At 49.5% G+C, this 26,991-nt stretch overlaps 1 protein-coding gene across 4 annotated transcripts in view; it reads left to right on the top strand.

The window, feature by feature from the left end:
* The first annotated feature begins 11 nt into the window (after positions 1 to 11).
* The window catches only part of EN1 (engrailed homeobox 1), a 48,647-nt gene continuing 21,667 nt past the window's right edge, over positions 12 to 26,991 (top strand). For 2 of the 4 annotated variants that reach the window (XR_006018218.1, XM_042041258.1), the window contains exon 1: positions 12 to 1,007. Coding sequence is in view for 2 of the 4 variants with exons in the window: in XM_042041258.1 (XP_041897192.1) it covers positions 329 to 1,007 (679 nt within the window). In the remaining 2 variants the exon portion in view is untranslated. Of the gene's footprint in view, positions 1,008 to 3,626; positions 4,493 to 26,991 lie in introns of those variants that run through there. The other 2 variants (XR_006018217.1, XM_042041257.1) reach the window with 2 other exon arrangements.

The following is a 26,991-nucleotide window of genomic DNA, read 5'->3' as shown; positions in this document are numbered from 1 at the left end:
TTTTTTTTTTTTTTTTTTTTTTCTTTTGGTGGTGGAAATATAAGCTGATCGGGAGAAGGGGGAGAGAAGCCCTCGAGTATCTCTCAGGTTTTGGATCCATCCGTGTTCGGGATAGAAAAAAAAAAATCTCAGCTCCAGCCCAACAAGTGGATTTTAAAATTTTTATTTTTTTTATTCTTATTATTTTTTTTTTCTTTTTTCCTTTTTTTTTTTTTTTAAATTTTTCCTCCCCCTTTTCCACCCCGCCACCCACCGTCAAAGTGGGGTGGGCGTAAAGTGGGTGGGTGGGGGGGAAAAGAGGCAGCGATCTCCGTGGCGGGGACTGAGCATGGAAGAGCCGCCGGAAGGGCACGGCCACCGAGACGCGGCGCCCGGCCCGGCGAGCAGCGGCAGCGGCAGCGATGGCGAGAGCGTGCCCGTGTCCCCCAGCCCCGCGCCCGCCTCCCCCGCCGCGCCCTGCCCCCTGCCCCTGCCCCGCCGCCGCCACCCGCCGCCCCCGCCGCCGCCCCCGCCGCCGCCGCCCCACCGCACCACCAACTTTTTCATCGACAACATCCTGAGGCCGGACTTCGGCTGCAAGAAGGAGCCGTCCGCGCCGGCCGGTGGCGGAGGAGGAGGAGGCAGCCGGGAGCGGGACGGAGACCGGGGGCAGAGCTCAGGTAGAGAAAACGTCAACCCGCTACTGGCCCGGCCGCCCAACCCGCCCGCCCTCCTGTGCCCGGACTCGAACTGCCGTCCCGACGGCTCCGCGCCGCCGCCGCCGCCCGCCGCCGCCGCCAAAGCCAGTCCCGCCGCGGCGGCAGCGGCGGCGGCGGCGTCGGGGGCGGCCAAGCCCCCGACCGATGGGGGCGAGACTCACCCGGCGAAGTACGGGGAGCACGGCAGCCCCGCCATCCTCCTCATGGGCTCTAATAATGGAGGACCTGTTATAAAGCCCGACTCGCAACAGCCGCTGGTGTGGCCTGCCTGGGTCTACTGCACTAGGTATTCAGACAGACCGTCCTCGGGTAAGGAACCGCGGCGCATCTGGGAGCTGTTAAATCGTGACAAGGTTCCCCCCCCCCCCCTTTCCCTCTTCCCCCCTTGGCTTTGGCTCCCGGCTTGTTGAGGACCTCGCGTGGGGAGGCGTGGGGGGAGGGCGGCCTGGGTCACCCGGGGCGAGAGGAAACGCGTTCCCCCCACCGCCACCACCCCTCCTTCCTCCTCCGAGTCTCCCAAATTTGAATGTGACGCCGGGCCCCGATTCGGCAGCGTTTCGATGCGGAGAGCCGGCGGGAGCGACCCCTTCCCGCGCCCCCCGCCCGCCCCGCCTGCCGCAGCCCCGGGTGTTCCGCAGCGCGGCGGCGCGGGATGAGAGCGTTGCGAGAAAAAGGCAGCGGGGTTGGCTGCTCCCTTGTTCTGAGGCTTTTCTCTCCCCTTATTTTATTTTTTTTCCTGGGTGCTGCTGGAGGAGCGCGGGGGAAAGATCCGAGCCACATGTTGAGCGGCTGCTGGCGGTGCGGGGGGAGGAGGTAGTGTTTTCTTGGAGGCGAAGGAAAAAGGGCTTTCTAGGAAGGTGGCGGAGGGGCTGTTTACCGGGGCCTCTGCAGCGAGCCAGGCAGGCCCTTAGGCCGCGCATCGCCGCCGGAGCTGGTGCTCCCTGCTGCCGTTTGGGGCCCAGCTCCGGGGAGGGGACGTGCCTCTGCCCGAGGTCGTCCCCGTGGGAGCCGCTGGCTCGGCCCTCCTGGCCCTGTTTTGTCGCCCCTTCTACCTCTTTACATTCCCCAGGTGCCCCCAGGCACCCCTTTGTTTATCACCGTTACTTTCCGGTTTTAATTGCCTTTTTTTTTTTTTTTTTTGAAAGAAGCGGAGGATGAGGAGATGGGGTTCCCCCATGACACCTCCAGCCAGCAGCCAGGGATCGGCCAGCGCGGCGCGGCGCGGGGCCGGGATGGGCTCCCCTATGCCTGCCCGGGGCCGCTCCGGTGTGCGGGGAAGGCGGCGCTGCCGGACCCCGGCCCCGCTCCGCACTGCCCGGCCTGGTGCTCCCCGCCGGCCGTCAGTGCGGCCGAGCCGTCTCCATCCCCCGTTATTAACACGTCCAACGACTTCAAACTCAGAAAAGCCTCTTTGATTGACTGGGGTGATTGATGGGGTGATAGAGCTGTCAGACGGCACGGCCTCGCTCCCGGCCCGGCCGCGGGTGTTGTGCTGCCGATTCCCAGGGCCACCGTGCGCCCGGCGTTCTGCACTTGCGCCTTCATTTCCTTTCCTCCCCTTTCTTCGGGTAAAGGATCATATCTGCATGTCCTCCCCGACACTCCCTGCTCGCTGCAACCCGGAGGGGAGAAGGGCGAGTGGAGAATGGCTCGGCTCGGCCGCTCTCTTTGTTGTGCTCGTAGCTGCCCGCCGGCCCCGACTACTTCTCCCGGTTCCGGGGACGAGCGGGCTGCGGCGGTCGGAGGCGCCGGCACCCCGCTGCAAGGTGCCGGGGCTCAGCGATTCACTCCCCTCGCCCTCCACCCCCGCCGGCCCAGCCCGGGAGCATCCCGCTGGGCCCTGTCCCTCTCCCCACCGGGCCCCGTCTTTCTCCTCGCCGACAGCCGCTGCCGAACTGGGGCGAATCACCCCGTTCCGGTGAAAGGCTGCGGCAGGAGAGGAGCTTTCGGCCTACTCGGCGGCAGGGAGGCCTTGCCTGCTTCGGCTCCGGTTGCTGCTGACGGGGGGCTGCGGGCCCGGGACCGCCCGCCGAGCCCGACAGCTGTCGGGGAATTTTCGTAGATCCCTTTCTTCACGGTTCCCTCCCCACTCCTCTTCCCCACGGCCGGGCCATGCCGGCGGGCAGAGGACCGGGGGTACGCCTCTTCGGCCAAGCGCTGTCCTCAGGATGCGCCCCGGGACCGGGTGGCTTCCCCGGCGAGCTGTGTCGCACTTCAGCTGGCCCCTTTGCGGCCTGGATGTGGAGCGGCGAGGCTCTGCTTTCTGCGGGGCTTCGCGGAGGGAGCTGCAAGTGGGGCCGTAGGTCCCCGGCAAGGATCGGCCACCGGAGATCCCGGGCAATCCGGGCGGTGGCGGAGAGGCTGCGGGGTGGTGGCAGAGAAGGGTCCCCCGGGACTGGACTGGCTTTGCGGAGAGGGTCGTTGCCCCCCAGAAGGAGACCAGGGCAGCCTTTGGCCAGTGCGCTGCCGGCGGCGGTTCTCCGGTGCCTGGCAGCGGGGACCTTTGGTCCCCGCGCTGCCCGGCGGAGCCGCTGCCCGGCCGGCGGGCCCCGATCCCGGGCCATGCAGAAGGAGAGCGGCTCGGCCCAGCAGAGCGGGCGGAGCGGCGCCCCGACGTGTGCCGGGGCGGGGGGCGAGCGGGGCTCCGCTGCCCTCGCCCGCGGGGCCGGCTCGGTGGGGCCCCGGGGCGGCGGGCGATGCGCGGGCGCGCTCGGCCCCGGCCTCCCCGTTCCTTCCCCATCCTTCCCTCCGCCGCGCCGCGCCGGGGCGACGGTGCCGGGGTTGTGGGGCTGAGGGGGACACACAGAACCACCACAAATTCACCCGTCGGCCATTTTTCCTCGGCCGGCGGGGCGGGGGCGGCGGTCGGGCTGTCGGTCGGTCGGCGGCGCGGCCCTGCCCAGCGGCGTGTGTGTGCCCTGCCCGCAGGCCCCCGCACCAGGAAGCTGAAGAAGAAGAAGACGGAGAAGGAGGACAAGCGGCCGCGGACGGCGTTCACGGCCGAGCAGCTGCAGCGGCTGAAGGCGGAGTTCCAGGCGAACCGGTACATCACGGAGCAGCGGCGGCAGAGCCTGGCCCAGGAGCTCAGCCTCAACGAGTCCCAGATCAAGATCTGGTTCCAGAACAAACGGGCCAAGATCAAGAAGGCGACGGGCATCAAGAACGGGCTGGCGCTGCACCTCATGGCCCAGGGACTCTACAACCACTCCACCACCACGGTGCAGGACAAAGAGGAGAGCGAGTGAGGCGGGCGGCCCTAGCCCAGCCCTGCGCCGCGGCGCTGGCCCGCCGGCCGGGAGGCGGACAGGTGCGATTTAAAAGCAGATCTATTGTCTATCCATAGTATAAGGACTTCGATTAAGAAAAAAAAAAAATATGAACACTTAAAAAAATTATCTCTATATAGCCAAACAGCATATGACCTTGTATATATTTAATTTCAGGTAAGAAATATGTGTAGCGATCTCTATTTGCTGGACAGTTTCTCTCTTCCTTTCTCTCTGTTTCTCCTTTCTTTTGTTCGTTTGTTCGTTTTGTTTACTTTCCTTTTTTTCTTCCCCCCCCCCCCGATGTCCGTTGCTCCTGTTTTACAGTAAATGTCGGACTTTTCTCATCTGTCGTTTGAGCTTATTTTATTTTTTTTGTGTGTGTGAATTTCTGTCTCTTTTTTTTTTTCCCCGAGGAAAAAAAATTCTGATCCACAGACTGCGAGACTGAACCCGCCGCTACAAGCCAAAGATTTTATTATGTTCAGAAATCTGTAGTCTGAAATAAAGTGTAGACTGTGTTCAGGATCCAGGCTGGCTGTAATTCTTTATTTTAGTGTATGGGTGTTTGTATATATATATATATAAATATAATAAATAAGTGTATATATACATACACCATACGCTGTGTACATAGTGCCATTTCAGTGGCATATTTAGGTTTTGCTTTCGATAGATGCAGCAATTTTTAAACCACTCATCCCTCGTTAAAAACCTTGAGACCTTCGATTTTTAAGAAATTATTTTAAATTTTTCTACCCTTTAAAAAAAATTAATTCTCTTTGGCAGCTGCGGTCGTGCTTCGCCTGCCGCATCTCCCTTTTTAACCAGAAATAAAAACCACCTCATAATAATAGTGATAATATATCACCAGTTCCCGCTGAAAAATTGCCTGAAACCGTCTGGACGTTTAGAGCTCCGGGATGTGTTGGAAAGATATTTGTCTGACAGCTCCTCGTCTCGCTCCGAGAGGATCTGCTCCCACGCTGTTTCCAGCGAGGACCTCTCCCGAGGATCCGAGGATCGGACCGGAGCGATCGACGCTCGGCTCTAGGCGCTGAGCCACCGCTCCCGGCAACGCTCCCGGCGCCGGTCCCTGCCCTCCGCTCCCTGTTCCAGGGCTCGGGCTCACATTTACCGTGTGCGTGGGACGCGCGGGGTGGCGGAGGGCCGGCGGCACGGCGGGGCTCCCGGCTGTGGCCCCCGCTCCGCTTTTCCACCCGCCCCCCTTAAAGGCGGCCGTGGCCAGTCCCGGGTCGGCTCTCTTCGCCTCCGGTCCGGGGACACCGGCGAGCCGGGACCGGGCCGTGCCCATGGCCTTGTCCTCGAGCCGTCGAGGACCGCCGGGCCTGAGCCCACGCGGGCCTTGCGTGGGGCCCCGCCAAGCCGAGGGCTGGCGATGGAATTCCGCTGCTCACTGCCCCTGATGAAACCGGGCGCCGAGGCGGGTGGAGAGCTGCTTGTCCCCCTCGACGAGCCTGTCTGTCGGCTTTCCTTCTTTTCTTTCTGCTCCTCTGTATCCCTGCCCTAGGCCCGCAGCCGGCGGGGCGAAGAGGACAAGCGAGCGGAGCTGAAGCCGGGGGACCCTTTCTCCTGCATCTCCCCAGAGGATGGGGCAATGCCGAGGCCATGCCCAGGTCAGTGGGACCGGGGGGCGGAAGGGGGCAAGCAGCAGCACTCCCCGTCGGCGCAGCCTGCGGCTCCCCTCTCCTCGTCCCGTCGGAGGCATTAGGGGGTTTCCGTCTATTTGAGAAGGGGAGCAGTGGGAAAGCGGGAGATGGCTTCTGCCATTTTCGTGCTTTTTAACTCTTCCTGCTTAGGGCTGCGGTTTGCTATCATCGTCCGGGGATGGAGGCACAGGCTGGGGAGAGAAGAGAGCCCCTGCCCTCCGCGCCCGCTGCCGGTGGGGCAGGACCCCTCCTACACCTCATCCCACCCCATCCTACCCCAGCGTATCCCACCCCATCCCCGCCCAGCCCAGCCCGCCTCTGCCCGGCGAGGGCTCTTCTCCTCTCTGCAGGCCGAGGAGCCGGGAATACTCAGAGGGCTTAAATAAATGATGTACAGCGCCATCTAAAGTTGTGCATTTCTTTTTCCCTCTTTTTTTTTTTCTTTCTTTCTTTCCGATGGGATTGGAACATGAACTCGGGTCTTCCGCACTGAAGAAAATAAAGCCGTCCTTCAAGGTGCGAGCTCCACTGCTCGCGGGGAAAGCGGTCGGCGAGAGCCCGGACCGGCGGGGGCAACTGCAGAGTTCGGGGGTTGCATTCAGATTCCCCCTAAGCCCCCCTTCACTTGCCGCTCTCGGGGGGGACACAGAGAGATTGCTCCCCTACTCCCCCTCGCTCCAATTTCAGTTCAATCCTCTGCCTTTGCCATACACTCCGTCTCGCACTCCCCTGGGGCTGTACAGGCGAAAAATGGCATTTCTCCTTAAAAATCGAGTAACGGGCCGAATCTGGCCCGGACCTGCCGAGGGTAGAGGGCACCGACCCGCTTCGCTTCCCCTGTCCGCGGGAATAGGGTGATGCTCAGGCTGGCTCTCGGCGTGGGTCGAGCAGGGCTGTCGGCCCCCCCGCCGCCCCCCGTCTCGCCGACAGATCCCAGGACCCTACCTGCAGCCGGGAGCCGACTCCCTGGCGCTGGGGTTGCCCGAAGGCTTGAGGGCTCCAGAGGAGGAGGAAGACGAAGAAGGGTTTCCTCAGCCGCGGGGTGTCCAGCCAAGCTCGGATGAGCTGGACAAGTCAGGAGTAAAGCCGACGAGGGAAATATAGGGCAGATTAAAGGAAGCCAAAAGAGGATTATTTAAACAAATCAGACTTTTTAATGTAATTACGCTTTTAGGATTTCTCATGGAGAGCAGCTGAGCGGGGCATATTGGTGAATCGGCGCAGGCCAGCGAGGTCCAGGTGCGTCCTCGCTGGCTCCACGAGTGACCTTGGTCCCCTGCGGGTGCCAAGGGCAAACAGACCCGCGGGGAATCCTCTCCTGCTGGCAGTCGGGCGGGGGGAAGACCCTCACCCGGGGCTCAGCACCAGCCCTAGATGAGAAATGAGAGTAGAAGGTGCAACATCCTTCGCGTAGGAAAGGGACCAGGTGTGCGCGGAGCGGCGGGGGGAGGCGAGGGACACGCACCGGGCCCCCGGCCTGGGAGGAAAGCTGGGGGATGGACGGACGGATGGGACTTGGGAGCCCAAGCCCCAGGAGGAGCACCCGCTAGCCCAGGCGGAAAAGCCTTGGAGGAAAAACGCTACCTTCCCCCTCCTTCCTCAGTGCCTCGGGGGTCTGTTCCCCCACACCCCGACCCTCGGGAGGCAGCCGCCCTTTTGTGCGATGTGAATATCAGTCAACACCCAACAGACAACCCCCAGCACCCCGTCCCCCCTCCGCTGGTGCAAGGACGCACTGACCCTTATTTCTCCGTCCAAGGCACCCCGAGAGTCGGGCACAATCGTTCCAGGCCCCCGGCCCTGGCCCGACGACCACCCCCCGGGAGGGCGCGGCCCGGCGGTCTGCTGATTTGCATATGCAAATGAGGCGCGGGGGAGGAGGGGAAGGCCACGCGTGGTCCCCCCCGTCGGTCACCTCCGGCCGCGGCTCAGATCCCGCTGCCTCCTGTCACGGAGCTTGTTCCTTTGTGCCGCCTTTCGAGGAATCAAAGCAGACACGGTTGTGACACGTAGCCCGGAGGGTCAGAGGTCAGATTTCACAATCCCAATAACAATGATTTCTAATAATGTTTATCTTGCGGGTTCCGACGGCTGGGAGCTTTACAAGAGGGCTTTGCTCCCCTCCCCTCTGCTTGGAGGGCCGTGGGTGCGGGGGGCTCTCGCCTCGGCTCCGGCCGGGGGGAGATGCGCTTCCCACGGGCACGGAGCGCCCCGTCCACCTCGCCGAAGGGCGCTGGGAGCCAGACGACGGTGCCGGGGGTCGGGCCTCCGGAGTCCGGCCCCGGCCCCGGGCTCCCTCCGTACTTCCCTGCGGTGTTCGAGGCTACGACGGAATTAAGCGAGGGAATAGCACAGTGGTTTACAGTGAAAATTGCCAAGCACTCACCTCTCCCTCCCCGTCGGGTAAGGTCCGAGGCAGCGCTAGCAAATGACTGAGCGGAGGTAGGAGCTCTGCTCGTCGATCATTTGTCCGGAGTCGGTCGCGGCTGGGGGGGCTACAGGGACCAGCCTTGCCCCGGGCACCCTCCCCCCCCCGAGGCGCTCAGCCGCGTCCGAAGCCACCGGCGGAGTCCCGGGGGGAGGCGGCAGGCGGTCCCGGCGTGGAGCTCCCTCCGCGCCCGGAGAAGGTCTTGGCAGCGGGGAGCACGGCCCATAGCACCTCCCTGTCACAGGGCTCCTACTTCTTGTCGGCGAAACCAGTTCGTATAACTTTTATTTTGTCTTACAAGAAATAAACGCAGAGCAGCGGTCGGATCAAAACACAACTCAAACGGTTTCCGATTAAATCTAAAACCGTTTTGAAAAAGATTTGTCGGATGGCCAAGGGCTGAAACTTTGAGAAAAGGTAATAAATTTTGAGTTAAAAAAAAAAAATCTTAACTTTTCTTCTGTTGGGGAGTTGGACACCTATCACCCGAGCCCCAGCCTCGGGCTGGCTGTTGACAGAAGCGCGCAAGGTGCATCTTTATGCTCCACATCAAATGCCTTTGACACAGACTTAAAAAAGTGTATGTAAAGCAGCTAATGGTGCTCGCTCTTCCGGCTGAGTAAGTCGGGGAACCAGATTTTGCTGGAGGTAGAAGTCCTTTGCTCTGAGAACTGATCTTTACTACATCAGGTGAGCAACCCTTACATTAAAAAGACTTTTCTTGTTTGTTCTTGGCCACTTGATCAGTTTGGAGATAAGGAAGATGGGAATAAAAACTTTGGTAGGTGCGGCAGCAGCAGAGCCGTCGGGGAGGGCTAAGGAGGCGCGGGGCTGCCGGACTCAACGCGCTGCGGGCCTTGGCCGGGGCGATGCCGGTGCCGGCGGTGCAGACGTGGCGGCTCCGCGGGGCTCGTGGGGGCGGACGCTGGGAGCAGCCCTGCTCTGCCCCCAGGGTCTGTCGCAGGGCTTGGCTCGACCACGGGAAGGAGCCGCTGCGCCAGGGCGATGGGGGGGTACAGGCGAGCCAGGGCACTTTTTGGTGGTTTTTTTTTTTTTTTTTTGGGTTGGGTTTTTGGGTTTTTTTGGGGGGTTTTTTGTTTTTCTCATTCTCGGTTGTGCTGCTCCGCCGAGCTCGGGGATCAGCGGGGTCACGCCAGAGGTAAAGGCAGCCCCCACGCCGGACGCTGCCGGGGTAGCACGGGCGCTGCTGTTCCTCGGCGCGGGTGGGGTGTGGGCAAAGGCTGTGCCTGCAGCGGGGCCGGTCCCGGTCCGTCGTGCCTCCCAGTGCCGACAGAGACGCTCCTCGCCCGCTCCCCGGCGCCTCTATCTGCGAGGACCTGCTGCCACTCGAGAAAACACCGCAGGGACCCGAGGAACGGCGGCAGTAATGGGCATTTTTATCTATCTCCTCTCCCTTTCTTTGATTGCCAGATGAAAGGGACACCCCACTTGTTACCCTGCCCCCGTCCACCGCAGGCTCCCCCCCGGCGGGGAGTGAGGCTCGGGGACCCTGTGGGGACATTGGGTCTCTCAGGAGTCCCCTCACGCCAGCAGACCTTTTAAGAAATAGGTGGTGGAGGAGTTGCACCTGCATGGCCTCGCCGGGCCCAGGAAAGGTCGGGGGAGAAGCTAAGCTTAAACCTCCAAATCTGGAGCAAATGGAGCCAATGAGGGCTGTGCTCTGGTGGGTGCCTTCAGTTATGAAAAGATTGAAGAAGGCATGGGAAATAATATTAACTTTAAGATCAGCCCCATTTTTTTTCTTCCAGAGAACAATGTGTGCCTTATCTCCCTCTGAATAAATAAATCATAATTGCCCGACAGTTACCCGTCACAATAAACTTGACCAGATCTTCCAACAATTAGTTACGCGTTCTCTCCGCTCTGGTAAAAGTCTTGTTAAATGTGATGAATGTTAAAATAAGCTACCCTTGAACGTACTTTCCAAGATCTTTATTGGAAAAGTACAAGTATTTAAGCCTCTTAAGGAGACCGTAATGAAAGAGGGTGACTGGTAAAAGATAAGACTAGAGATAGCACTAGATATTCAGATACAAATGAAATACTGATTGGATCATGCCTTTTTAACGGGGTTTGATGTATTCCTGGTGCCACTTAAAAAAAAAAAAAATAAAGCTGTACCCTTTTCCTTCAGGAGCCAAACACTGATTCCAGCGACAGTTTTGCTGCAGAGCACTGTCAGCTTGGCCCCTTCCACGGGCAGCTTCAGCTGCCTAGAATATTGCCTGGGAATATCACACCTCAGTTATTGCACTACTTTTCTCTAGCAGGGCTTCCACAGCAGTACCTGGACCCCAGCTGAGAAGGGGCTTTCCATTAGGCCAGGCTGGGGCGAGCTCACGCTGTCCATCAACCCTTAGGAGACAAGTCAGTGGTTTAGACGGAAGAGGGAGGCTTGCAAGATATGAGGCTTCCCTAGCAGAAAGTGAGTGGATAGTGTTTTGAAGCCTTCTGACTCCAGCTCCCCATTCATCAGATGCCCACAAGAGCCCCAGGCCAACTTTGTAATCAGGGACATCTGTGGAATCTGCCCCTAAGACACGGAACTGAAGGGCAAGAGCAGAGCAGCAGACTTGAGCACCTGCACACAAACAGACCCAAGAGCTGGCCCCAGGTGTATCCTTCTGCCTAAGGAATCAGAGTAGACCTTGGCACATCTGAGGACCTTTAATTGGATTTGAAAAATGACCAATATATTTTTTTGTTGTTCCCAAGAAAGGTCTGATTTTTTGCTTGGGATCACCCCATTTGTGTGTTTCTAAGTTATTAACCTGGCTGTACCTGTGTGATGAGTCCTGGGCTGGAAATGCTGGTCCTCTTTGAGCAGTGAGGCTCCTCTCTGTAGGTGGTGTGAATCAAGGTCAGGCCCTGGAGTGGGCAGAGGGATTTCTTTCTGTCCCTGTTGGTGCAGAGCAGGGCACTGAGAATTTCACCTGAGCCAGGCAAGGCTCCTAGGCCACCTACACACCAGGAGATCGCACAAGGAAATTCCTTGTGTGTTTTCCAGCTACACCCTTTTCACAGTGATGGATGTCTTGGTGCAGTCCAGGTCTGGACATTTATAGCACTGCGTGATCTCCATGCTACTGGAGGAGCTGGTGAGGCTCCATGACTGGAAAAGCAGGTAGGGAATTTCATGGTGGAGGTTCATAGCTTGGAGAAAGAAGGGATGTTAGAGTAGCAACCTAATGGTTTCACTTGCAGCCTTTAACTTCTATAGGTCTTTTTACATGGAGGGTCATATATTTAAAGTGGATTTCTGGATTAATGTAAGGTTGTTTGAGGCTCCTTCCCTTAAGTAAAAACACACGAAACCCTTGCTTTCTTGTGGAAATGAACATAAATATGGATCCATTTCTGTAGTGGTTTAACATGCCGCTGAATTTACCCCAGAATGTCTGTTTTAGGATGCATCATATAAATATATATATAATGAGTCACATTTTAGATACTGGTCATGTCCTCCATAGATAATAATATCAGTTTGAGGTTATTACAGGTTCTGTGATGTAGCTGTTTCATATTTGACTTTTTAAAATATGTTCCACTTACTTGTAGACCACACAAGCTCTGTGGAGGACACCTGGTATCTATTAGATTGTTTCAGTCCATGGAACAAAGCTAATCTGATATGACTAGGGAAGTTGGGAGTTTTGCCATTGATTTCAATGGCAGCAGGATGGGACTCAGAAGGCTGAACTGTAAAAACACAGTTCCATATGATTTTATTCACATCTAGCCTGTCAGGAATAAAACCCCATCAGCCAGAGGTCAGGGGAGCTGCACTGTGCTAAGTTGCATGCATGCAGGATTGCAAGCACAAACCATCTGCACATGCAGATTTGCAGCTTTCACCTGAGGTTTAATTTAAAAATGAGCATCAGCTCAGCCTGAGCTACAATAGACTAATGGTCTGAATATTGTTGTAGATAGGATAGATCTTGGCAACAATAACAGGCACCTAGCACTGCCAGAAGAAAGTAGAGCATTCCTCTTTGCCTTGCATATTGCAGACTTCTGAACATCTAGGAGATGGTAAAGTTACAGTTCATAGTGCCAAGCACCTACTCCTCCCACCTGAGGACATTCCTGAGCGCTGATTCCAATGGGATTGCTGAGCCCTTGTAAACTGGTTGTGCCGTGTAGTCGGTCACAAGTCAGCGACAAGCTCTAACTTCCCAGGGAGTTTAGTAGCAAAGATGAAAGATTTTCCCCCAAAAGAGTGAAACTCAGGGTGCTGTAGAGAGCTTCAGGATCCTGCAGATCATCTTTAATCCACAAACTCTTGACCGCTGCCCTGAAACTCCTGGGTGCTCCCCTTGCTGCTCCCCAAATCCATCACAGAATTGCTTTAAAGGCAGTGTCCTGAATGAAGAGCTGGTTTAAAGTGATTTAGCCCTGCTGGTTTCACTGCTGTGGGACAAGGTGGGTGCAGACAGCACGGGTTCCCTTCCCTTGCACGCTGGCTTACACCAGCTCCAGATTAGTCCCTGCAGTGCTGATGCTGAGTGAAGAGAACACAGCACCCAGCTCATGCTTCTGCCTCTCAAGAAGGCTTATACCTCTGCTGTGGGTTTTTGTACTTGGATACACATTGCTCGGTCAGTGGGTTCTACTACCCTGAGCCTGCAAAGCTTGAAAAGTTACTTGTAAGCTGTATTTAAAATTACTGCAGCTTGTCACACTCAAGCTCTTTTTGATATCCAATAAATTATTAAAAATGATTTGTGAGAACATGTAAATGATTGAGCATGAATGACATCACTATTGGTATTACTGCATATTAGGGGCACAATTCAGTTTGTGGTTTTGTTTATTTTTTAGGGACTCCTTTATTTTAGATTCTTCCTAAAATCATAATTATAGCAGTAGTGTCTCTGAGAATTGAACTTATCATTGTTTTATGTCTGGCAAAATCATCCTTGAAATCACTGGGAATTTTGTGTGTGTGAAGCTAAAACTAAATCGGGGTTTCAATATCTGTTTCGAAGCAATGCAAAAGAGTCTCAGGGTTTTTATTTAATTTGGATGGAGTGAACTTGAAGGGAGAGCTCAAGCACTAAAAATAAATATGGCTCTTTCCCCATTCTATATGCATAGAATGAAAGAAGACAGACTTGGAGACAACTTCATGAGACATCTGACCCAACCGTTTGCATCACACAGAGTAAAGGTTGCAGTAATCCAGCCCTAAACTCCATTTTTATCTTATGCATCTCTACTGGTGCCTTAGTTATCTCAGTGGCAATTATTGTGTTTGCCAGGAAAGCTGTGATCAACTGTACCACTGCAATTATTTTTATGTTTCTGTTTCTGCAAAGATTCTTTCATTTAGAAGTCGTCACAGGAAAATGTTTGTGTGTTAAATGGATTTTCTAGTCAGATAGATTAAAAAAAATTAATATGGTGGTGTAGGAATTCCAGTAGCTCTTTAATATTTAGTTAAATAATAGAATTAACTTGGTTCTAATTTTTGTCAGCGGTAAAGCATGCATTGAATGGTAAATAATTTAGAATGATTTCCAGGTAAACTAAGACAAGTATTAGAACAGGCTTGTATATCAAATTTATTAGAAAACCTTCTTTTGAACTGTATTTTGGGTAAGAGAGTATAAAATTAATCCAATTTAAGTTTATGTAAGAGTGGCAAACTAATTAAAAATTCACAAAATAAATTGCCACAGAGTTACTGAAATTGTTACATGACTACTTTAAATAGTCCTGGAAGGACGGAAACTCTAAAGCCAGAGATCAGAGCTGCACCAATTTTCAGCAGTCCACAGGTCCTGAGAGTACAAAGCCATCCCCAGAGCCAGCCCTAAATCAGAATAACTACAGCTCCTGCATTCCTGGCACACCACAACAAAAGACAATAAATGGAGTCAGGTTTTGTCCGGTCCAGTCAGCCCTCGCTACTGTGCTCAATGGTTTGCTTCACTCGAATGCAGGACTGGACTCAATATGTGCCTGCTTTTTTTTTTTCTTTATCCTGCCCCTCTGTCCCCTCCTTTTCTTTCTAAATGTATGTAGAAACAAAAAGTCCCTCCACAGTTTTCAGGATCAGCCCCTCCCATATTGCATCTTACGGTGCCTCTTTGCTGTACTGCACATTCCCCACCATAAATACATCCCAAGCACATTAGGACTGGGGGGCTACAGTATTTGTGAAAGGGACATTACAGGAGAAAAGTTCAAAACCTCAGGGCCTGATCCTGATCCCTTTGAACTTAACAGGAGCTGTTGCATGAGCTTCAGTGGGAGCAAGCTCGTGTGCTCTACGTGCAGAAGCATTAAACTTAAAAGCAAGCTGTTTAAAAGGCTGCATTGTTTCTTGCTTGTACTGATAGTTTCTCATGTAAAGTTCTATATATTCTTTCACAATAAATACATGAAACAGTTAATCCAATGTTACATTGTTTAGTAATATTTTACTTGCAAATGACCATCATTTCTTCTCTGCTCTGTTTGTTCTTCTGAATGTCTGTTTTATATTCTGGAAATAGGAGAGCTGTTCTTTTAATGCCCATTTCTTTCTGATGATAATCGTTCTTTCTGGCAAATGCTGTGACTTGCAGCTAGTCTATATTTTCAATCAGTAAATATTGAACCACAATGGCAGGGAAAGTCTGAGCTATGATACGGCTAAAACAAACAAATAGAAACCGGCCCACTTTTTTTTGGGTTATATTTCTATTGTTTTCAGGGTAGATGTACCCTCCTCTAAGGTGGTTCTAAGCTACTACCTCGCCCTAGAGGGGATGTAAACCAGACTGTTTTTGGATAGTAGCTGCTGTGGGGAGGACAGGAGCCTCGTGGGTCAGTGGCTAATACCCTGCCTGCTCTCTGCCTGCCCTGTGGGGCAAATGGCAGGGTCCTGGGGGTGGCTCCATGAAGACATCAGGGTGATGGGCAAAGGGGTGATGCTGGGCATCACTCAGCGCTTCATGCTGGAGCATGGGGCTGGCACTGAGACTGGGGTTTTGCCATGAGTTTTTGGGGCTGAAGGGAAGGTAGTGCCCGAGGTCTGGGGCAAGGCAGACCTTGCTGCAGGCTCGGTGCTGTGGTAATCCCCTTCTCCTGGCGATGCCCAATCGCAAAGACAACCAGCGGGCCAAATCCCCGGCCCTTCCCGAAGCAAAATGCCATTGACTTTAATGAGCGTTTGCAGGCAGATTTCGGATAAGTCAATGTGGACTTTTGTCTGCGTGAGGACTGAAGGATTTGGCCTATGGTCTTTTACAGTATGAAGTTAATCAACATGCGGGAAATTCCCACACCCTGTAAAGGGCTCTATTGTACCTCTGCTCGACAGAAATCTCTGTTAAATCACTGGGTTCTCTGCTAAAAAGCTACGGGTATGATATGAACCAAAGTAACTCCAAGTCAGTTAAGAGGATCTTCCCAGGAATGTATCAAAAAAAAGCTCCCACAAAAAAAGCAACCTGGATAATTCAATGGGAGCCAGTGGGGAAGTACCCGCTCCTGCCCTCATTAACATCAATGGGAGTTTCCCCATTGATGGAGCCCATTCAGTGGGAGAGGAACTGGGCTTTACAGTAGCACTTTAAATTACATTCAAAGGTCACTTAAATTATATGGTCACTTTAAAACCGCTCTCCAGAAACCTGAGTAATATTCAGTTATGCTGGGCACTTGCCTGAAAGTGTCAATTAGGATCTCTTTGGATACATTCACTTTTGAAAAAGCCAGTTGGCATCAGCAGCTTGTTGTAGGAGCTGCTGCAGTCTAAGGTGTTAAAATGAAGCATTTGTTTTTGAAATGACCTATAAAGCCTGTCAGCATTTGCAATCCAGCTTGAGAGCAGTTGTGCAAGGCAGACTGTTTGATGTCCAGGTGGATAGTTTGTGACCTTGGGCAGGATCCAAGTTTTTTGGGAAACTGAAATTATCACCGGACAGTATAGAAACACAAGCATTTGGCAACGTGAAGTATAGATAGAGATACCATCCTATAAAGTTATCTATTCCTCCTCCAGTTACGTGGGATCCTGGAAATAATATTCTCTATTATGAATGAAAGGTGTCGAAGAATAGGCTGGAAAACATGAACACAACCAAATGGCTTACCTGCCAACACAGGCACAGCTTGCCCTCTAAGTTAGCTGTCCTTTCCTTGTCTGGCATAATATCTACAAGAAGCAATAAACAGTCTAAATAAAGCATTAATTCTCAGCCTTATCACTTACGGATCCATTATGCCTTCATACAATTTACTAATATTTATCTTGATGAATTAATGCTACTGAAAATTTAAAGGTGGTAAACATGCTGTCTGCTGAATTATTCTGTGCGCACTGGAGAAGTAGCTCATGGCGGAATTGAATTATTTAATGTTATTTTCCAGTATCATGTAGACGAAGTATAAGCTTCATTTTTGGATTATGATTTGTATTATGAAATGCTTATCAAGTGTTTTCCAAAGATTAGTTTAGTTTTAATTAAATAAACCTTTCTCAGGAGAAAGCTCCCAACTACTCCTCGTACCCAGAGGCTACTGTACTTGTTGTTTTTAATTATTTTTCACTGTTACCCAAACTGCTTTGGGTACTCCTGCCCAATTAAATCACAGACATGGGCTTCTTATACACAATATGTTTAATATTTAATTTTAATTAAATTAATTAAATTGTTTATTTAATTTTATGTGCATTATTGTGCATGAAGCAATGCAAAATTTATGATAGGAAGAATTTGTGGGAGCTTTCAAACAAGCTAATTACTGAGGTAAAAAGAGACTTCTTCTCTCTTCCTAGGGAATAGGCATTCGACCATAAGGAGATAACAGAAGTTGTTTGGATAAAATAATAGGTGGTTGTGCAGCACCAAGAATAATTTGTTTTACCTTACTTTATCTTGTAACCATTACTTGATCATATTATAATAAATTTGACAAAAGCCTTCTCCCACAATTGTTGCAGGCAGGTAATCAAGTATTTATCAGGTTAAATAAACCTAAAGCTACGATATAAATGTGCTGGTAACATTAAAAATCAGCAACTCATGTGCCGCAGATACACATTTTTCGTTACACCCTGAGTCTTTTTTCTTCCAACAGACCAATTTATCTTCTAGGTAATCTTTAAGAGAGCCTGCTGTTTATTAAAAAGAGTAGCAAATAGAAAAAATCTGTTTTTTACTAGTGCAGATTATTTGTTGTGATAGACTTTTTTTTCCTAATGAAGATTTCTTTCTCATCAGAAGAGGAGTAGCACGATATTTTTGCTGCTGTTCTAATCTGATGGTGTATTGTTTTGAGAAGGTCACCTGATGCTGGCTATAGACAGAAAACTGTTTTGCATGACCTTGATGCACTTTATTCCGGCAGGATGTTAATAAGCAAGAAAAAATAGGCATAAAAATGCCTATTTGTAATGTTAGTTTTTATGGTTTGTATAAAGGTAGCTCACAAGCCTCTTTTGTACCCGTGCAGAGGCTGTGGGGACCCATCCAAAGCCCTCTGGATTCAGTGGGGTCTTTCTAGCAGTGCTGTCGAGGTTGGAACAGGCCCTGTGGGGCTGATTCCTTAACTCTGCAGGAAACCTATGCCTGTGCCACGGCTGCATTTGTCAGGGTACAGCTCCAGGGAAGAGAGAGCAGGATCAGGCCCCTGGGTTGCCACGGGATGGGAAAGGGTCCTGGAAATGCAAACCAGGCTCGTGGTGCGAGCAGCCCTGCCTGCTCTTGTAGTTGCTGTGCTGAGTGCAGCTGCGAGCACGATCATCCCGGCTGATGGGGATACAGGTTCTCACGGAAAAAAAATAAAGGGAAGTTTTTTGGCTTCTCCCCAGCGCTCTTCCTGCCCCATGGAAATGCAGAATGCATTTTGTGAACTCCGAATGTCTGCGAAGTCATGATGGGCATTTTCCTTTTCCTTGTTTACAGGTTAAAAGGGAGTTCATAGTGAAATAGAACATGCTGCTTCTCTAAGTATTGTGACAATTAAAACAAATATAAATAAATATATTCACAGGAATTATTCATATAATAATTAACAACTCCTCAGCCCCAAGAGCAGAACAGCTAAAAACAATTTTTCTTGAATGTTAGGGATATTCATAGAGCAATAGTTTTATTTCAGTAGATTAAATAGTATCATAAAAGTAGCTGATGATGCAGTAAATTAAAAATCAGACTGGGGTCGACTTTGCAGCAGCTTTTTTTAGTCTAATACAATTACCCATTACTGGCTAAACATTAGTTTTAAATCAACAGCAGTTGTCACAAAGAATTTTCCCTTAAAATTATTACTGGAAGAATTTAAAATGAGAGCAATATTACCAGATACACAAGGCCTGAAGAGATCTTAATACTGAAGGAACACACATCATAAAGACTCATCTAGATATAATTTCTTCCCTGCAGTCTTTATCCTGAGCAGAGCCAGGCAGAGCGATGCCTACGCATAATACGCCTCCCTAATGTACAGGCATACACCGGGAGAGAAATCCACTCGAATTCACAGAGATTCAGCCTCACCTCGGAGTGGTTAGACTTAAAGGAGAGCCGTGAATAAGGAATGAGGCTGGGGCCAAGCCCTGTGCAGCAGCTCCGTGGCACTCGGGGCTTGCTGCCTGCCCGAGTCTTCGGTGCCACTTTGGATTTCCACACGCTCAAGTGTACACAGCGGCCTTAGGGAAGCGATAGCACCCAATTATTTCCAGCCCCTTCTTAAGATATTCTGTGCAGTATCGGAAAACTCCGAAGTTCAAAGCCTTTGCATGCTAATGGGAAGAGGGTTTATGCCATGAATAAAATGGGAAAGGGCCACATGATGCTGGAGCCTGTTGGTGGGGAGAGGGGGGAGATTCGAGGTGCCATGTGCAGGTCCCCATGGCCAGCACCAACACAGCACTCAGATGGCCCCCATTCCCAGCTGCTGTGACAAGAATGGATGCAAAACAGGCATATTTTTTTGCCTGCTTTTCCTTCCCTTCTCAGGAAGACCTAAAAGAAGACTGGAGAAACAACAAGTGTGTCAAGCCAACGTGGCATATTTGGAGCAGGACATTTCCCAAGTATAAATAAATGCTTTTTACCAGCCACAAAGACACACAGATGCTCTACTCTGTGCTCCTGTGCTTGCAATAAGGCGGGGAGAGGCTCGGATATAAGGTTCATGATGTAAATCAGGGCAGGCAACTGCAAGGAAGAAGTAGCTATATGATTTACAGAGTAAATTACTGGCTTCAATAGATTTCATTATCTTCGCCAAACTGTTCTTTATATTTCAGTGTGTTTATATTTTATTCAGAGATCTTTTCAGGGCAGGAGGCTGAGCATGCCCACTGTCGCCATTTCCTGAGATGCGTGCAGGGTTCCAGGAGTTATTTATAAAGGCAAACTTTGACTTTTATAGGCAGGGCGAGATTATTTTCCCTAGCTAAATATATGTTTTAGTAAGTGTGCTAAAGGTACTTTAATATATGTGCCTGTTATCTGATGAGCTTACTGCAACAGCTGCTGTTTATCCATGACGGCATACTGCTCTAAGATTGATGGGTGGAGGACTCATAGGAGCCAGCTCCTGGGAGACCCTGCCCTGGCACGCCAGGCTTTCCCAGCTGGTGCCCCATACATGGCCAGCACGGCGAACACAAGCGTGTCAGTCTGTGGGCACCATCAGACCGTGCAGCTCTGCTGTGGCCATCCTCAACCAAAATGGAGCCGAGGCGGCTGTGGGGACCTTTTCTGGCTGATCCCAACATTATTGCTTTTTGCATGGAGTCCTAAAGGGAGCTGGTGATGGAGGGAGGTAGGGTTTGTACACAGCAAAGAGAAGATATATGCTATGAGTTTTCCCTAGAGTCAGAATTTGAGCAGAGACCACACAAGAAAGGAGGTGAGGCAAAGGAAGCGTGAGAGGGTGGAGGGTTTGATGGCTAAAATCTGAACTGGCGACTGTTTACTGCTGGGACAGCTCATTGCTTTGTGGTGGTCACTCTTGTGGGCTCAACTACTCCATGTGCTGATGCTGTGTTTCATTTCTTTTCAATCCAGCACTAGCCATTTTCCTTCCCTTTGTCCATGGCATCTGCTACAGCGTGACCTAACTTCACCTGCACTTTCTACAGAAAAATCCTTTGTCTCTGGCAGTGCCCATTTCCACAGCCTCTCTTGCACCTCCAACTTCACTCCCAGAGCTGTGGTCACTGAGGAGGTCATCTCCTGGTGCAGGAGCCATCTATAGGACAGGGTGAACTTCCAGGCCTGTACCCTGTTGCATGATGCCTCCTCTTCCCTTCCTTGTGCTCTGGGACCAGAGCCTCCCTGGTGACATGAGGATGAGGATGAAGGCAGACACCCTGGTGGTGGGGTGTCATGAGCCACGGGCAGTTATTTCCTGCCACTCCTTCTGAGGGTGAACATTTGTGTGACTTAGCATCTGAGTCAGGAGTGCAGGTCTTAAGGAGGGGGAATCTTGACCTGACAGAGCAAAACATCTCCAATGGTGCTGTTCAAAGCCATCAGAGGAGCCCCATCAGCTCCAGCATGGCCATCCCAAACTGCGTGGTCAAAGCTGTGTGTTGTACCACACACAGAGTCTATATTATTATTTAACAGAAGATAAATAAGAAAAGAGAAAATAGAAAAGAGAAATGTAGTATTTGTATAGAAAAATCCATTTGATCACTGTATTTTTATGAAAACAAACTTTAAAACTGGTCTTAAAGCACTTCTGGACTTCAAAACACCATGAATTTAGAGTGGTACAAATCTCCCTTTCTAGCTCTGTATCTCTCTGTCCAGCAGGTAATCTTCACCACAGGCACTTCAGTGCATTTTGTAGCCTATTTATTATTACAGTTGTTTGATGAAGTAGAGCAATTTAATTATTCCCATTTTTCAGCAGTGGAGCTGAGGAATAGGAGAACTAAATGATTTGCTCAAAGTAGTACAAGAAATCTGTGGCAGAGAAAGGCTCTGCCCTGGGGCTTTCCTGCAAGACATTATTAAGACTCTACTTCAAACATGGGACATTTTGATACATAAAAATCTGGCTACTGCTCTAGGATGGGGTTTTACCTTGGCTGCCTCACCTTCAGGCCAGCATGCTGTGTGGTGGTAGAGTGTAAATTTACTATTCTCAAGGAAAGGAAAAAATCGCTCGAAAAAGAAGTAGAGGCTGAGATTTGTTTAAAACTGAGGAAATTGATGGGAAGGAGTCAGAAGTTCCTGATGATTTTATTTCCTCCCTGTGCAAGCAGTGCATGTAAAATATATCATGTGAGTTTACTTACACGTGTGTGCACGTTTGCCAGTGTGTGTGCGCTGCACACACACGTTGTGTTTCTCTTCATGTATTTGATCTATTTAACCTTTTTGGGCACGCTGTTTATATTCCCAGCAACAAATAAAATGTCGCCCCATAGGCAGAAGTCTTGCACACAGGGTTTGAGTCTAGAAGTAATTTTCTTTTGTTCACAGTGGAGTTATTAAGCTCTCGCAATACAGGTTTACAGCTGAAGCACTGACAGACTTAATTTCGAGAGCAATGTGATTAGGGCAAGGCACAAGGTAGTGCTGTACCAGTGCTTACCTTTATTAGCTGCGACAGTGGCGTAAGTCCAGCCAGCTGAGGGAAAAAAACAAAACTAAGGCAAACAAACAAACCTCCTCCAGCAGCAGACAACTTTGGCCTTTGGAGGGGATGCGTGATGCCAAGCAAATTCCAAACTGGGGGAGACTCACACGTGCTTTTGCTAATATTTATTTTATGACACATTATAACTACTGTGTGTTACTGTTGCTATGAACCCTTGGGAAATAAAACTGGGAGCTGTGTTGTGGTGAAGCTAAGAGTCCACAACTTTATTAAACATGGAAGCCGATGTACACAGCACAGGCAGGAGCCATCGGTCCCGGCTGAAGGCAGGCAGTGGTGTGGCCAGGAACTCTTCCCAGCACCTCCACATCCTCCTTGCAGGGCCAGGCTGTGCTGCTCCCACGGGTCCTGCTTTGCACCTGCTCGTGTCCACTGAAAACAGCTGAAATGTCACCGTGCCAATATTAGCTGCATGCAGGGAGCTGCACCCTGATCAGCTGGAGAGTGGAGATTACTCACAGATATTGCTCTGAGGAAAGCTGCAGAGGGAAAGGAAAATGAAAGAAAAACAGCATTCTCTATAAAAATTCTCTGGCAGCATTAATCATCTGCATGTTTGGTTCCCAGTTATTTGCCTGGCTCTTGCTCCAGGTTGTGTTTCTGCTTTGCTATCGGGAGGCTGCCAGGGCTGCTGATGTTGGTGTGCAGCTCCTCACAGACACCGGCACTGGTAAAGGGAGGGCAAACGCAAAACCCTCCTTTGAAATATCCTTCATTTTTTTTTATGAGATGGTAAAACCCAAATCTAATGAGTTTGTACAGTCTGAATACCAATCTCATTAAAATGCTCTTTTCCATTTCTTTTGGATCAAACCCTGCTGTAGTCCTTCCCTAAATATTAATCATTTGTCTGTTGGGACCATGTTCATTTTCCATTTTGTTCTTCTACCAGCATTTTTAGGGACTGAATAATTGCTCTCTGGAAACAATTATAAACTCAGTTAACTCTTCCCTTTCCCATCTTCTCTTCCAAACACACTACATTGTCCTGGTTTTAAGGGATATATGGATAGGATTCCTTATTCTTTCTTTGTCTGGGGATTGATGGCTTGTATGTAAAAAGAAAAAAAAGAGGAAGGTAAATTAATACCTTTTTCAACTTTTCTGAAGTCAGTGGCTTTCTTTGTGAGTTTCTATGAGATAGTGGATCAAGAAATGTGAGGCAAAAGTAAACAGCATGCAAGGACTGAGTGGCTCCTTGGACTGGTGGGCTTGTGCTGATACTTGTTTCTAGGCAGGTATTTGAAGAGTATGTCACAAAATTCCATTTTGAATGAAATGCATGTCCAGAAGGAGAAAATGTAACCTTTATCCTCCTGTCTTTAATTTTTAGCTCTAATATAGACATATTTTACCACAGCTACAAGAGAACAGCAATATGAGGGGTGATTTGGTGGAAGAGGTCTTTGCCTGAGTGATACTAAGAATATCTTGCTAAAAGATAACAGGTTTTTCTTTTCACTGTGGCAAAGGCACGTGGTATTTGTAAAAGTGTGCAGTTAAATGCCCAAAGTGAGGAAGTGTGTAGCAAAAAGCAGTCCGAGGTTTCTGGCTCTTCAGGGGTCAGACCTTAGAAGCCAAAACTCAGATCCAATAAAGGGAATTAGGAATTTCAATACTAATGAACTATTGTGGGACACAACAGTCAACTCTGGGGGTCCCGCTATCCTAGGGCATCAAAGGATGTTATAAAGCTACTGCTTTAGTTTGTCGTCCCATTAGGAGAAGGATATCTTTGCACTGACAGAACTCTCTTTTGATATTTTGATTAAAATTTATGAAGTTCTGTAATCATCTCTTCTTGCCACTCATTGCCATTATGATCCCTAAATGCCCTCTTCTGTGATTTTCCCCTTCTCGAAGCTTTTTATGGTATTCAGATCATCTCTGTCTGACAAAGTGGGAGGACAGAACATTTGTGAAGGCACTCTAGCTCCTAATTGGAGTGATAGTAGCACAAAGGGCTCTGGAAACAATATGTTGTGCTTAGGAATGAGGCCAAGAAGGGCTGCCATGCCCTTCAGCAGAGTGTCAGCCAAATCGTGAATAGCTCAAGGGTTGTGAGCAGTAAACAACCTGGCTCATCAAGGCTCTTCACAAACTGTGACAGTTGAGCTTCTCTTACTGTGGGGATTTTTCCAATTACTGTCCTGACAGGATCATTCAGCATCCTACTGGCTTTTACTTTCTTTCTGGAAGTGGAATAAGTTCTTGAAGGTCAAATGCAATCTTTGCTGCCATTTCAGACCATAGGTCCTACAGGAGGTCAGGCAATCCTTGGGACACTGAGAGTCCTCTGAGCTCTGTGCAGGTATCGTGCAGGACCCAACACTTGCCAGCAACTTACGATTTTCTTTGAAAGAAGCTGTTGTTACAGTCTTTCTAACCAACTTTTCCTTCCTCCTTAAAGAGCCTCAGCTTTAAGGAAGACTTTTGAGAAGATTGTAGCAAAATAATTGAATAGCTTTTGACTCTGCTTGGTTTCTCCGTGACACTGACAGGTTAGCCTGAACTTTAGCGGGGACAAAGAGCTGCTCTTGCATGCTGAACCCTTCTTCAGTCTACCTGGCATTTTTGGCCAGCAAGGCAGAAATCTGTTCTAAGATCTAAACACGCCTGAACATGCCACCCTCAGCTATCACCACAGTGAACGTGATCAGATCATGGCAGCAAAGTATGGTGCTGGACACACAGACACAGGTAGAAGGGGTGGTAGATGCACTTGTTGGTGTGGGTGGACCCAGGAGGGGTTGGCCACTTTTGCAGTTCATCTGAAGGCTTTTGGCTGGTCTTTTGTCTTATTTAGGTGGGACTATTTAGGGGACAGCAAAGAGGTTTTGGGCTTTTGAAGTATCCATCTATTTTTGTTACTTATACATGGCAAGAACCCTGCCATTCATCACACCTTGCCTTGATTACCTATATATTTGTCCCCTTAAACACAGACTTTTTACGAGGATCAATCTGTTTATCTCTCCAGGGTTTGTGAAGAGCCTGTGATGTGCTGGCCTAGCTGAATGCACTTCATGCAGAAAGTACTGCACTGGCTTTTGGTGGTGCAATTTGAAAAGCTGAAGTTTGGTAATGTGTGGTCTTCAGCTACATAAGAGACCTGGTCTTTAGTCTGGTAGCTGAGGAAACCTGAAAGATTTGGTCAAACTGCTTTAATGAGTTACAATTGGGTAACAGGACCCTCTTTACCAGAAAATGTTGGCATGGGAGTTAATATTCCCCAAGATCTTGCAATATTTGCCTTCAGTTGTCTGAAGTCTCCCAAATCTACCAGCGTGACAGGGATGGTCTGGGCATGGCCTGAGGACCTGGGGGGACAAGGGGAAGGACAATTCACCTTTGCAGAAGGCAGCACTGTGAAACCCTTGAGGAGGAACTGGTAGAGAGTTACAGATATCAGCAGGTATAGTCCTGAGCCTGTCTTGTTACGGCAGAAACATTTTCAAAATCAGCTTTTCAGTTCAGGCTTCAAACCTGTTAACTGTAGCTGTCTATCTAATAGACTTTGTAATGACTTCTGCATTTATGTGTTGGACTTATGGAGCATTATCTCTGATGGTATGTGTCTCCAGAGCTGCTGAGACAGGGGTGGCTCCCTTTTACTTGCTCTGCATCATTTAACTGCATCACTTCCTGTTGTTATTTTCTCTTCATCTTCATAAACAGTGGCTTTTACTTTAGTCACACATTTCAATCCCTTTCCACCATTTTTCCTGGAAGAATCAACTGTCATCTCTTGAAACTCTCTAAATTCAGTGTATCTGATCTAGCACAGCCTGAATGCTCCTGCATGTGGGAAACCAGGGCCAACAGTACCAGTTCTCATATTCAAAAAAAGTTCCTTTTACATCACATCAATTTATTATTAAAGAGAAATTAAACTTGTCATTCTTATTTACAATTTTTTTTTCAGACCCCTTTAGATTTTTTGTTTGCATAAATGGAATGATTTCATGGCTGTGAAACAAAACAATGGGTAGTGTTGATGCCATATATTATGAAATAGGTCTTCATGGAACATATTTTGGGAGAATTTCAATGTCTGTACCCATGCAGACTTTAGCTTCTCTGCAAGACTTAGAAGATCCCAAACGTTGGTTGTGCACACATAATAACTTATTCATAACTTCTTTATGTGCCACACTTCTTCCTCATAAATATACTAATAAAACTCATTATAGAAATCAAAACTAGCTAATACAATATATCTGATGGACAGCTGTCTCTGGATGTGTGAATTACATGAAGCAAGATGGTCTTATTATGCCAGGATATCGCTGCTCTGAATAAATTTCTGTTACTGGAGTGTAATCTTTTGACTCAGGCCAGATGATAGGAACTTGACCAAGTAAGTCCCTTACAGTATTACTACTGAGCTGTGCTTTCACTTGTAGAATTACAATTAGATAAGTGGTGCTGGAAGTTGTGTCTTTGAATAACAGTGGCCTGAGCGAGGTGGAAACTTGGGGGGGAACAAGAAGCATTCATCATCTGGACTGGTCTTACCACTCCAGCCTGCTTTCAGGCTATAACTTAATGCCATAGGCTGATTTAGATGTAGCACTTGTCAGCCAAGAATAAGACTATAAGACACAGACATTCGAGGACTTGACCCATACTTTATTGTGAATACGTGATTGAACTCTGAGCTGACAGACAGAAGGAGACAGCCACTAGTGTGAGAAAGAGAATTTGTTCTGCCATGTAAGATTTCAAAATATCTTAGATCTGTATTTTAAGATTACGTTGCTCTTAGCAAATTTCTCAATAGTATTTGATAAGCTGAGTGATTTTTCTAAACTGTTTTTTATTACCACCTTTTCTTCTGTACTTTGCTAATAAAAATGGCAGCATCTATTTTTGAGACACCACTTGGGACACTCTTTATTTCAAGGGATTTCTCTCCTCACATCTCCAGTATTCACATGAATGAGAATAAACGGATACTGAATGTTGAAGCCACAAACCTTTAATGGATCCCTTTGCTCTAAGTTTAAGATAAGTCAAGGCATTTACATGACAGCAATGCAATTTTGGGTTTTGGATTAGTCTGAGCTGCAAAGGCAAGGACTAAAAAGGGCAAACAAAAAAACTGCAAAGACAGTATGCATGCATACTGTCATTTCTCTCTCTGAAGGTGTTCTGACCCTTCTCCAAAAAGCTGAGCTACCACTGATCAGTGCTGACATGAGAGACCTGGAAAAAAGGTTTGTGTCCTCAAGAAATGTAGGGAACATTTACCAATAGGAAACTTGCTTTGAAGAGAGGGAGTT

This window comes from Corvus kubaryi, unplaced genomic scaffold, assembly GCF_017639235.1.
Source record: "Corvus kubaryi isolate FWS band 111438036 unplaced genomic scaffold, C.kubaryi_AGA036_p1.0 37396, whole genome shotgun sequence".
NCBI classification, from domain to species: Eukaryota; Metazoa; Chordata; class Aves; order Passeriformes; family Corvidae; genus Corvus; species Corvus kubaryi.
The sequence above is the reverse complement of the archived record's forward strand: the minus strand, read 5'-3'. Positions and strand labels throughout refer to the sequence as shown.